We start from the raw sequence: 12,123 nt of genomic DNA on the forward strand, positions 1-12,123 counted from the left end.
AGAAAGGTATTTTCTATGTGATAATTTTAAATTACAAATATATTTTAAAATCATTTTTCACCAGACAGTTCCTTTAAGGATTGATAAAATGATCTACAATAGGCAGCTAACAAAATATATAGAATGGCAGTTTTCGGATATTTTTCAAAATTGGTAAAAACTTTAGATTTTAAAATCTATAAGGTTTGAGGGAGAATTTAGGAGTGGCCTGATTTTATGCTATTAGCTAGTTGTGGATCTGCGCAAAAACATAAAAATGCAACACTAAACATAAAGTAAAACCGACCATTTAAATAAGAAGATCAAATAAATTAATCATAATATTGTCAGTATCTGTGAAATATTCAGGCTCAGATCTTTAAACAGAACTAATAAACGTAACATATTAAGTCCAAAACAGTCGCTCCTTGGTTCTTTGCGTGGAAACACCATATCCAAAATTACTTGTAACGTATCTACTAAGTCTATGACAGAATTCACGTTGCAAGTCTTTCGCTGTTTCAATCATTGATGAAACTAATAAACGCAAGCCTTCAAGAATGCTTTCACGTGTACCTTTTCTCTTCAATACTCGTCCATATTTTGCCATCACTGCCATTGTTAAAACATTGCATTTTATTCTACTAAAATTAAAATGACACGACATACTTTAAAAAGCATTAAAAACACACGCCATGTGAAAAAAATCGTGTGTCTATAATGTGAAGCAGAATTAAGTTGTCGCGCCCTTTTTGTTAATAAACAGTTAAACCTTGGAATACCCATTTCATTGATTGTAGAGAGACTGCATGATAAAACAAAAACGTTAGCATAAAAGGTCTAACAAAACATTGAATAGAATAGACAGGATATCATCACTAACATTTGGCAAGCGACGCACTTCTGTGATAGCGAGAATATATTAGGTTTGCTGAAGAAACTCTACAAAACAACACAGCATTTGCGTTTTTTATTATACGATCTAATTGTACATATATTTCACGGAAAAAAAGATTACCCAGTCATCTATAGAATAATCAATTTCACAAAAAATTTAACCATTTTATTTTTTAAGTGTGCCAGTAATAGTCAAACAGTATTTTAGAAAATGTTTAAATCGGGAATTCATATAAGCAAAATTTTACATTAACTCTCCTTGGTTATCGTATTCATTGTATTTAACCCAATCCATAGCAATTGGTGCCGAGATCATACTATCTGTTAGGCCAAATGCATCTGTTAACGCGAGGGATTGGGGTGCAATTTCTTTGCAAAGATTTGTGAAGAGCGCGTCGAATTGTTTGGCTGTATCAATAGAAATGATGTCATTTATGATGTACCAATCTAAATGACGTCGTATGATAGATACGGCATACAAGCGATGTAAATTCAACAAAATTTCAGTCAAGCAAGGATCAGCGGATTGTCGTATTATCTCACAGCGTTTGCTAACTAAACGTTCACCATATGAACGGGACGCGGCTTGTATTAGATCGCTACTTTCGTGCATCCACGTCTCAAATAGCTTGCTTTTGCCTGCTTTCATCATAACATCTCTAAGTTGCATAAATAAAAGATCTTCACGCTTAGCCAGAAGATAATGCAAATAATTGATTGAATATAATTCAACAGGCGGAGGTTTAATATCAGAGGGAAAAAACATTGACAGACGCTCCTTAGCAACTTTCTGCATAAGAACGGCATTGTCGCCTTCAGCAGTTATACAAGCATGTGATAAATTCATGAAGACGCCAAGACGATTTACAGATAAATATCCTTGTCCACCTGTACGTTCACGACATATCGATGCTAGGTTCTCAAGATTCCATCCGCAAAATGGTTTAATGACACAACACATTGTTACAATCTCGGCATGTTCTGAACCATCGTGAGATTGGTTAGCCCATCTTTCTTTTACATAATTCAAAGCCAAGTTTAAACAATAAGTTTCAGCTAGTAAAGGCATTAACGCATTTTGCTGAAGCTGATATGAAAGAATACATGCATCTGATTTTCCTTCTGGACCAACAGTCAGTCTTGTTGCGGAATATCTAAACTTAATAATAAATTTATGACAGTTTTGTTACTATCATTTTACAGGATCTCGTCCATTCCCACACTAACGTATACACAAATTTACAGTACAAAGATATTAATGTACTAACTCACCGAAGAGCAATAGTCAAAGCAGCTTTCGAAGCACCTTGGGCCATACTGGCAATACACAGCCGACCAGATAGGAGCTGATCGGCTACGGTTAGGAATCGAGCGCGGGAACTTTTTATGTCGGTACGAAACACGCCATCTTCCCCCACGTCAGAGTATTTGTTTAGTAAATTTTCTCGGGGCACACGAACGTTGTCAAATGACAATTTAGCGTTGTCTACGCCGTTTAAACCAATCTTGGATCCCATATCCTCCACGGTTACACCAGGTAAAGTTTTTAAATTTGTATCCCGTATCGGAACAAGAATACCATGAATGCCATGTTCTTCATCTAAGGAAATAAAAGCTTTTAACTTTATTAGGAGGAGTTCAAAATGAAAAAAAAGACAAAAAGAATTGATAAATTTCAAGCTATATAATTGTAGTGTCATTGTAAATAACCGTACCATCCACATTTAATTGCGCGAAGACTACACAATGTTTTGCATGAATTGCTCCATTGGTGATCCAATATTTCTGTGCTAACGGAGTGGGAGTGTTAATAATGAACTCCTCTTTACTTTTATCATATACTGCTGTTGTTTCCATTTCAACTGCGTTATTACCATACCTTTGATAAAAGCAAACCGATAAGTATGTTTTTAAGCAACTGGTTGAAAATTCATTACAAAAAAAGAAGCACGAGTGATCAAGAACATAGAATAGAAGATGAAATAATGTGCCAACACAGTATTATTTAAAAAAGCATTCCAAACTATTTTAAAATATTACTAAGTATTTTTATTATAAAAAAATAAAAGGACTTAATACAAACCCAAGTTCAGTCAAACCAAAACATCCAACATCATCAAGAGAGTCGATTTTTTTAAGAAGTTTGGAATGATGACGTTCTGTACCAAGCTTCAAAACAGTTCCACCAAATAGGTTGAACTGAACTGTCATCTTAGTAGCCATAGCTGGATCAATAATACTTGCGATTTCATGAGCAGCAAAAATTTTTAAGGGGTTATCCTGGAAATCTAGCACAGAAATATAGCCAGCATCACATATTTTCTTTAAACGTTGGAACGCCACCTGAAAAATTTTCTGAAAATTAGTCTATTTGCACAAAGACAATGAGTTTAACCTCGTAAGAGTATTTCTACACTTTATACTTTAAGAATACTGTAATGGTTCAGTATTCAGTATATTCATTACAAAAAAATTAATAAAAAAATAATTTTTTTATGAATTTTTAAACAAAAAAATATGCGCTTTTTTAAAAAGATGTGGCAAAGCATTGTTGCTATGGTAATGCTTAAAAGAATTGAGAAATATTACGTTGGTATTATTATTTGTTGGTATTAAATTGTCTTTAAAGGTCAATTGATAGACCCTATTAAACAAAAGATGGATGATAACCATATTCTTTTTGTGAGAGTTCCTGCAAATATGACATTTATTTTTCAACCTGACAGTGAATAGTTCCTTATGTCTCTCATGAAGAGTAAATTCACCGAATGGTACAGTAAAGAAATCGACAAACAGCTGGAGAAAAATATTCCAATGGAAAATATCGAAGTAAAGTTGAAAGTATCAGTTTTGAAGCCACTACACGCAAGTTGGCTGTAGAAGCATATAATTATCAAACATCTGCACCTGGTAGAAATATTAGTGCAAATGGTTGGAAATCTGCTGCTATATATGAAAAGCCGTATCTGATGGTCTAAATGGTTTAAGAAACCTCGATCCTTTCCATCTAATTAACCTACTTTTGGAGCAATCAAATGATTCAATCGATCCGTCAAATGATAATCTAAATGTTGAAAACGCTGAATACTTTTCATCCTAGCCAGATATTATAGGTAGGATGTTATAGCTAGCTATGCAGACAGGGATGATGTGCTGCCTAGCTATGTATTGTTACTATTGTGACACTCCCCTGCCAATATGCTTTAACCTTTCCATTTAGTATACATTTATAATAAACATATTTTGGCTCAACACAAGTCGTTTGTTTCAGTTTGTCTGTTCAGATTCATATTAGTACATATTGTAGGTTTATCATTTCTTGAATATTATTCAAGAAATGATAAACCTACAATACTCAAATTGTTAATTTCGGTTCTGGTATGAATCTTTTTTTTTCAGAAGGCGAAGAAAACACTGAACATGCTTTCTGTTGTGACAAAAATGTTTTTGTCACAGGTCACACATTTACATAAATAAAAATATTTAGTAGGTGTAGTGTTGCTCTTTTCTCTAAGAAAATAGATTCAAGGTTTTTAAAATTGTTCTTTATCTCTTCGGAATTAACTTGACGGAGTAAGCCTCTATCAACTTGAATTTTGAAAATGACAGTGTTAAACTTGAAAGGTTATGTTGTCTGGGTTATCCTCAAAAAATAAAACAATGCAATTTATTAGTTGCATATATCTAAAAATTTCTTAACTTTCTTAGGCCATCTGGTTAACTTATTGTGGTAAATCGATCGAGTATTAAACATATCTAAAGGAGTGCATTGAAAGAACATGTGACTTGAAACAAATCATGACCAGTTTATTCATCTACAATTCTCTTAGCTTTTAAAGGAATCAAGGCTCCAGGGTACTTATGAGTGCGCTTTCTTTTTACCCTGGGTGATTGCATTGCTCTTATTACAATTTGTTGAATTATATAACATGAAGACCAGTATTCAGCCGAATACCCAACATGGTTAGGATAGCCAAGTCATAATGTTATTTACAGACGTTTAAAAAAAAGATATCCAATAACAAAAAATAAAGTTAATTATATACAAGAACATACAAAAATATACAATAAAAATACTGATTTTCCAATATATATATGAATAAGATGGAAAAAGATGTGGTTGATCCAGTAAAACAAGCTCTCTACAAACGCTATGTAGACGACACTTGTGCAAAACGTAAAAAAGATGTACCCGATACTATATATGAATAAGATGTACCTGAGTCTCTTAATAATTATCACCCAAACATAAAGCTGACAATGGAGATAGACCCCCCTCGTTTCCTGGACACTGAAATTATTCACATTGGCAACGGTTTCAAAACAAAAGTTCATAGAAAGGAGAACAAATTACCTATACACTGGAAATCAGCTGTACCAAAATGCTACAAACGTAATTCGATTCTAGGCGACTTACACAGAGCCTGTAAAATTTTCGATTATTTTCAAGAAGAAATTGAATACATTAAATTTAAGTATAAGAAAGCTGGGTATCCTCATGGTTTTGTCTATAGTGTGATAAGAGATTTCAACAAAGATAAGGAAGAGTTTTTAATCCCGGATTGGTTATTTAAAGAAAGAAAAAAGATTTATTTCACTTTTACCTTACTGCCAACAAAATGAAGACGTAAAAATTTTTATTAATACCTTAAATCGTTCGACAAATAAGAATTTTATTTTCATCGTGCTCTGGAACACTAAGAAAATCCAGTCTCTCTTTCCGTTGAAAGATAAAATAAAACACTTAGCTTGCGTTATCTACGAAGGTACCTGTTTATGCGGTGCGATCTACATCGGTGAAACTGTACGAAATGCGCAAACACGATGGTCTGAACAAAACAAAATGTCTTCAAAGTCCGAACTAGCTAGTCATGTTGTCGCAAATGATGGACGCTCTTTTTGTTGAAAAATTTTAAGTTGCGCTCCTAAAAACTGTTTAAGGAGGAAGATTTTGGAGGTATTCTATATAAAGTCGTTAAGGCCTGTTCTTAACGAACAAGTTGAATAAAAAAGATTGTTACTTTTCCATAACGGCGTGACGTAAAAATATACTTTTTTATATTTTATTTTTTATTCTACTCATTTCATTATTCACAGACCTTTGAGAGATCAGCAAAAATGTTTTAGTGGCTTATTGTATAGCAGTGTTACTTACCTGAGGATGTAAAAGTTTTATTTACGAAAAGCTTCGTGTATTTTTATTGTACATTTTTGTATGTTCTTGTATATAATTAAAATTACTATGGCGAAGAAAACAATTTTAAAAATAAAGTGTATATATTATGTCAAAGCTCCAACTATCTAGTAGTAACCAATGCTAGTGCTAGTGTCAATTATAAAATCTAAATCAATTAACCTTAGCTAGCTGAACACTAGAAAAGAATGTAAACCAGTAACTTTAATAAGCCCAATGGGTATAAAATAAATGACATTTTCTATTTCTTTTACCAAAAGTTCATAATTTGCCCATTCGACAAGTTAATTTAAGAAATAATAAAGGTAAACAGACTATATGTGCATCACTTCGCTAAAATTTTGAAAATTAAAATTTAAACTAACCTCGTTTTCATGTTAGTATGTCCAGTCCGGTTGTGTATTTTGCGGAATGGAAATTGGTAATTAAAGGTCTATTTAATAGGGCGTTAAAAATTAAATATGGTAATTAGTTAATGTTACATTTTAGTGTTAAATTCGAAAAACATTTACGAAGTATTGAAAATTATATATTTTTTGTCTGAAAATTGAAAACCGCGAAATTTCAAAATTTTGCTCAACAGCGAAATTCGCCCATTTTTACCTTCTCATCCGCGAAATTAAATTCCGCAAAAAATTTCTTCCCTTAAGGTGTATCAATGTGTCCTTAACGGCTAAAGTGAGAAAAAGCTTCCTCAAAAATACATTGCATTATCTTGCCTATGGAGGAAGTCAAGTGGTCTTATTACTGAAACATGCTTGGCCACAGATGATTGGAAAAAATATTGCATAAGACTTTTATGCAATCTGGAATCTAACACACTTCATTGGAGCTAAGGAGGAAAGCATATTAGGATTAAGGCACCTGTCAACAGTGGATCTCTTTATTATAACGATGAAGGATTTTTTAGCATTGTGTTGATGGCAATTTGTGATGCCCGTTAAGTGTTTTTATTTGTCGATATTGGGTACGGAAACAACGATAGTGGAATCTTTTGTAAATGTGCGATTGGAAAATCATTTTTTGGTGAAGAAATGAATCTATCCGAACCTCATTGTATAGAAAATTCTCAAACTTTTGGTCCAATCCCGTATTATTTGATTAGTGATGATGCATTTCCGCTTCAACATTGGCCTATCTGGTCAGGGAATACAAAAGACTCAGCTTTTCAAGAGCTCGAAGAGTAATCGAGAACGCAAATGGTCATTCTTGATGTTTCAGTTTAATTTTGGTAAAGGGCAGTATTCTTGAAAATGGTCATTCTTGCCATTCTTGCTGTTTCAGTTTAATTTTGGTAAAGGGCAGTATTTTTGAAAATGGTCATTCTTAATGTTTCAGTTTAATTTTGGTAAAGGGCAGTATTCTTGAGAATGGTCATTCTTGATGTTTCAGTTTAATTTTGGTAAAGGGCAGTATTTTTGAAAACGGTCTTTTTTGATGTTTCAGTTTAATTTTGGTAAAGGGCAGTATTTTTGAAAATGGTCTTTTTTGATGTTTCAGTTTAATTTTGGTAAAGGGCAGTATTTTTGAAAATGGTCTTTTTTGATGTTTCAGTTTAATTTTGGTAAAGGGCAGTATTCTTGAAAATGGTCTTTTTTGATGTTTCAGTTTAATTTTGGTAAAGGGCAGTATTTTTGAAAATGGTCTTTTTTGATGTTTCAGTTTAATTTTGGTAAAGGGCAGTATTCTTGAAAACGGTCTTTTTGATGTTTTAGTTTAATTTTGGTAAAGGGCAGTATTCAATATACTGAAATATTTTCTGATCTCATCAAAATTTAAATGACAGATCTTTCCTATTGTTCTTCTGCATAAGTGGATTTTTCCACGGCCTTAATGACTAGTCTCTATAATAATACGAAGCTTGAGATCTAAAATGGGTGGGGACCATAAGTTTTGCAAATCAGCCATAATGTAAACAATAATAAAGATCACTTTTTCGTGTTCAAAATACTTGATGTCGAAGATATTGTTGGATTCTGTAGTTCTATTCTCCTTTTGTTCGTTTGCGTTTATCCTACTCGCAGCGCCATGTTGTATTGTGATCTCGCCCGATGACCATAAGCAGAGCAGGAGGTATGATACCGTACAAGCCGGAGCATGTCGGATATAACAACCGACCATCAAAATCAAAGTCCTACACATTTTTTTGATCAGAGTTTCAAGCTCTTAACAACAGATGCTACTCATTGATGGATCACTAAACAACGGATATTTTCTAAAAATCTCCCACCTAAGTGGATTTTACCACAAGCCCATTCCACAAGACTTTGCGGCTGTGCAAATATTTTTCTCTATTTCTGATTAATTTTTACACATTTTGTCTTATAGCAGCAAAATTCTTAAATACCATTTTTAATTGCCGAATGTTGCAGTATAAAACTTTTGAGGTTTATAAAAGTTTCTTCAGAAAGCAATTTCTTCTATTAAGGTGCTAATAATCTACCTTGCAAAAGTCACGGAGATAATAATCTATAATACCATCCTCTTTGCAAAGAATGAGCAAAAGAGATGTAATACTATAACATCTCTTTTGCTCATTTGACATTTTATAATCATGTAAATAAAGGAGACTGAGGTCAATACATTAACCTAGATTACTGAAGCCATTTCATTACAGGTTCAAGTTTAAGGCCTAATAACTTGAAAGCAGGTGGAAATAACTAACGTCAACACTACAAAGGTTTTCTTTTCTTATAGTACTAATGCACTAAGCTGTCTGTTTATGACTTTTGCAAAGAGGATGTTATTACAAACAGCTTTGATAACTAAACATTTTCTTCCTTTAAGTAGAAACCTTTCCTAAGTACCACTTGAGACCCAAATTGAAGCAATTCCCCAAAGCTGAGACAGCCAACCTACCCGCTTTGGGGATGAGGGGGTTGATGACGTTATCAAAAACCCTTTAAACCACAATAGCCTGAGTTAAAATTGAAGTACCGCCTGAAATAGGACAAATTTCTGTTGGTCCCAAAAGGTATCCTAGGCATAGGGCTATGAAAAAAATGTATGGTAAACAGTGTCTTTCTCTTCTTTCTTCTTCTTCTTTTTCTTCTTCTTCTTCTTCTACCTATTGTATTTTGTCTTTAATCCAAACAATGCTTTTTTTTCCTTTTCAGGAAAAAAGGGATACACAATTATTGCCTGACTCTTTCTTTAAATTCTTTTAACAAGGAAATAGCAAGAATGACTATGTTTGTGTACCCAGAATGTAATCTGATCATAACTACGAAATCACATACTTTAGAATTAGTTTATTTGTGGTTACTGATTTATAACTAAATGCCAACTTTGCGGGTAATTTTCAGTATCCAGCACGTGAAGTATTGAAGAAACGAGACATTTTATTTACCTCCTAGAAACTGAAAACAGAACATTTATAATGGCTATGATGCTCCTTTAATTGCTTTTTTTATAAAACATACAATTTTTTTTAAATATTTGGCTTTTTCAAACTTTATGATAACGTCAAATCAAAAGTGCTGACATCATCAAAAATTGTGAAATGGCATTCTCTTCCTTTAATGATGAGCTATAACTGGACCAAGTTTGTTGGACATTGTGTAAGGCATTAAAAAGTTATGCTCTCCAGAGCTCTGAACAGCCCAAAAAAGCCAATAATTTTTTTTAATTCTATTCATATATATAAGTATTCTATACATTTCCTTATTTTTTTATTAAGTGTTCTATGCATTGGATGTAATTGCTAAACAAATTTTTATTTTAAATATGCATGGTCCACGTTGGTATCTTGGTTTGCTTTTGCCCAACGAAATATATTATTCTATAATATATTTTTGGTTAATATTTTGAAGGCTCAAGACATTTAGGGGATTAATTTTTAAAAACTAATTTTTGCAAAGTTACAGTAGTATGGCTTAATATTTCACAAAAATTAAATTTTGCAAATTTTGCAAAAAAAGAATTTGATGACATTTTTCTCTCAATTTACACAATTAAAAGAAAATACTCAATTTAAGGGTTTTATGTAGACATTTTTTTAGTTAAAAATCCTGGCATCATTGTCTCCTATAGTTATTGGTGATAAACTAGCCCACTGTTTAAGAAAGAAGAAAAAATGGAATATACATGAGGCAATATGAATGAAAGCATGAAACGAATACAAGCTAAAAATAAAAATGATTTGAAAAACATATTAAAATGAAAAGCATATGCATCATGGAGACTGTAGTGAAAAGTTTAAAATTCCTGTCATTTTGCTCTAACATTTCCAAAAAAATCCCAAATTTTCCTGACATTTTACTTATATTTTCAAAATTCCTGACAACTTCTGAAATTCCTGACAGTGTGGACACCCTGATTATATATAGTGCTAGATAAATCAGAAAATATATAAATAAATTTCTAGAATACATAATGAGTTTTCCAATACTTTCTGGAAAAACCATTTTTCACAAAATTGACAAACCTCTTGAAATTTGGGAAATAAATTCCCATGAAAATCAATTCCCTCTAGGTAGATCGTTACAAAAAAAATCTGAATCCACAACATTTTCCCAGAAAAAAACATTTTGGATTAAGGATTGCACAATAATATTTCACACAAAATCCACAAAATTGTACTCTTTAATTATTTCTTTTCCATTTCTATGTTGAAGTCCCACACGTATTCGGGGTATATATGTATTTGGTCTTGTTAAAGTGCATGGTTGTGTGACTCATTCAATGAATAAACTTCCTGTCAAATCTTAAGTAGTTCTGTTGTTTTGCTAAGTGTAAATGCACGGGTATTCCAGTTTCTGGTTACTGGAGTCAAAAAGAAATTTCTGATTTTTTTAAGATATATATACAGGGAAAATGCCACATACCTAAAGAATTTTTACATTAAATTTCCACACCAATCAAGCTGACTAACCTCTCTTTCTTCTATCAAAGCTGTATCATACTTTGGTGTAAATATTGGATCGCTCAAAAATTGTCTAAGTTCTTTCCTCATCTCATGGTTATCGTGATCAAGTAGCTCAGTCATTTTTTCCACATTAAAATTAGCACGTGGCCATTTTAACCGAAGCATATCTGGCTCTTGCATGGGTTTTATAGCACTCATGATACATCTTTGTCCAACATTTTTTAAAAAAATTCTCGACTTAAAGGTGTGAGCAATTTTTACAGCCAACATTTGAAATTATTTAAAGCCTAAATCATAAAAAATACCTGAAAACATGTAATGATTAAAAAAATTAATTAAGGGAAGTTTCGAGGGTCTATACTACCAGAATAAACAGAAAAAGCAGAAATAGAATTCAAGCCAATTGTTTTCAATCTTAATAAATATATATACATTCCTCAAAAAAGCTTACAAAGCTTTATGTACATCTTACATTAATCCACATTCTGAGGAATGGCATGTAAAAAGAAGACCACGACCATAAAATGCTTTTACAAAAAAATTTTGAAAAGTACACTTAAGGGATCCCGAGGTATTTGGACTAACATGTGAAAGATTTTTATGAGAAATTCCCAATGACACCTTGATACTTATCAAATAACTTCCAGAAAAGAAGATAATTAATCATTTTTATTTTTAGAACACAAAAAAATTAAATACAATGTCCAATTTGTGGATCAAACTATGTAATTTTTGAAGTGCTTGATGGTCATGCACTTCAACCTCACAACGGTCCAGTGATTATTTAGTAAATTGGAATGATTTATATCTGTTTTATTAAAGGGATTTTGTTTGAAAATGTAGCACGAACTGTCCTCTGTACATCTTGACGCCAATGCCATAATGCTCTTCCTACGAATATTGATTTTCTTTGTCTTGGATCAATGTAAACGATAGCATAGTAAAATTTCGTCTTTTATAAACACTCTGCACTCTGCAATATTATTTAGAACGTCTTTTTTATTTTTAGGTGGCTCAATTTTGGTTTCTTCATCATCTTTTGAAAAGCTGTCTTCGCCGTCATCATCTTCTTTTAACTCACACTCCTATATCTTGCGTACAAAAGTAAAGAAAAAAGTATTTAAATACAACCAAAATTGTCTTTCAGAAGTTTAAACTGAATTTAATTAATTAATTCTCTATGTTT

The 12,123-nt window shown here is 32.3% G+C and overlaps 1 protein-coding gene across 1 annotated transcript; it reads right to left on the reverse strand.

The window, feature by feature from the left end:
- Nucleotides 1–931: 931 nt before the first annotated feature.
- LOC130645035 (uncharacterized) lies at nucleotides 932–11,249 on the reverse strand. The gene is made up of 5 exons (XM_057450880.1): nucleotides 10,944–11,249; nucleotides 2,960–3,219; nucleotides 2,592–2,755; nucleotides 2,149–2,476; nucleotides 932–2,030 (listed from the first exon to the last, which is right to left on the reverse strand). Exons 1-5 carry the CDS (start codon nucleotides 11,205–11,207, stop codon nucleotides 1,121–1,123), a joined length of 1,926 nt encoding a protein of 641 aa, XP_057306863.1. The 5' UTR covers nucleotides 11,208–11,249; the 3' UTR covers nucleotides 932–1,120.
- Between the last annotated feature and the right edge of the window lie 874 nt (nucleotides 11,250–12,123).

The sequence above is a fragment of the Hydractinia symbiolongicarpus genome, chromosome 5 (genome assembly GCF_029227915.1).
Source record: "Hydractinia symbiolongicarpus strain clone_291-10 chromosome 5, HSymV2.1, whole genome shotgun sequence".
NCBI classification, from domain to species: domain Eukaryota; kingdom Metazoa; phylum Cnidaria; class Hydrozoa; order Anthoathecata; family Hydractiniidae; genus Hydractinia; species Hydractinia symbiolongicarpus.

Coding starts and splice junctions, on each gene's coding strand:
- LOC130645035 (XM_057450880.1), bottom strand. CDS start 11,207: ATGTTGGCTGTAAAAATTGCTCACACCTTTAAGTCGAGAATTTTTTTA. Junction 3,220..10,943: donor CTTTGATAGAAGAAAGAGAG/GTTAGTCAGCTT, acceptor AAAATTTTTCAG/GTGGCGTTCCAACGTTTAAA. Junction 2,031..2,148: donor GCTTTGACTATTGCTCTTCG/GTGAGTTAGTAC, acceptor TATTAAGTTTAG/ATATTCCGCAACAAGACTGA.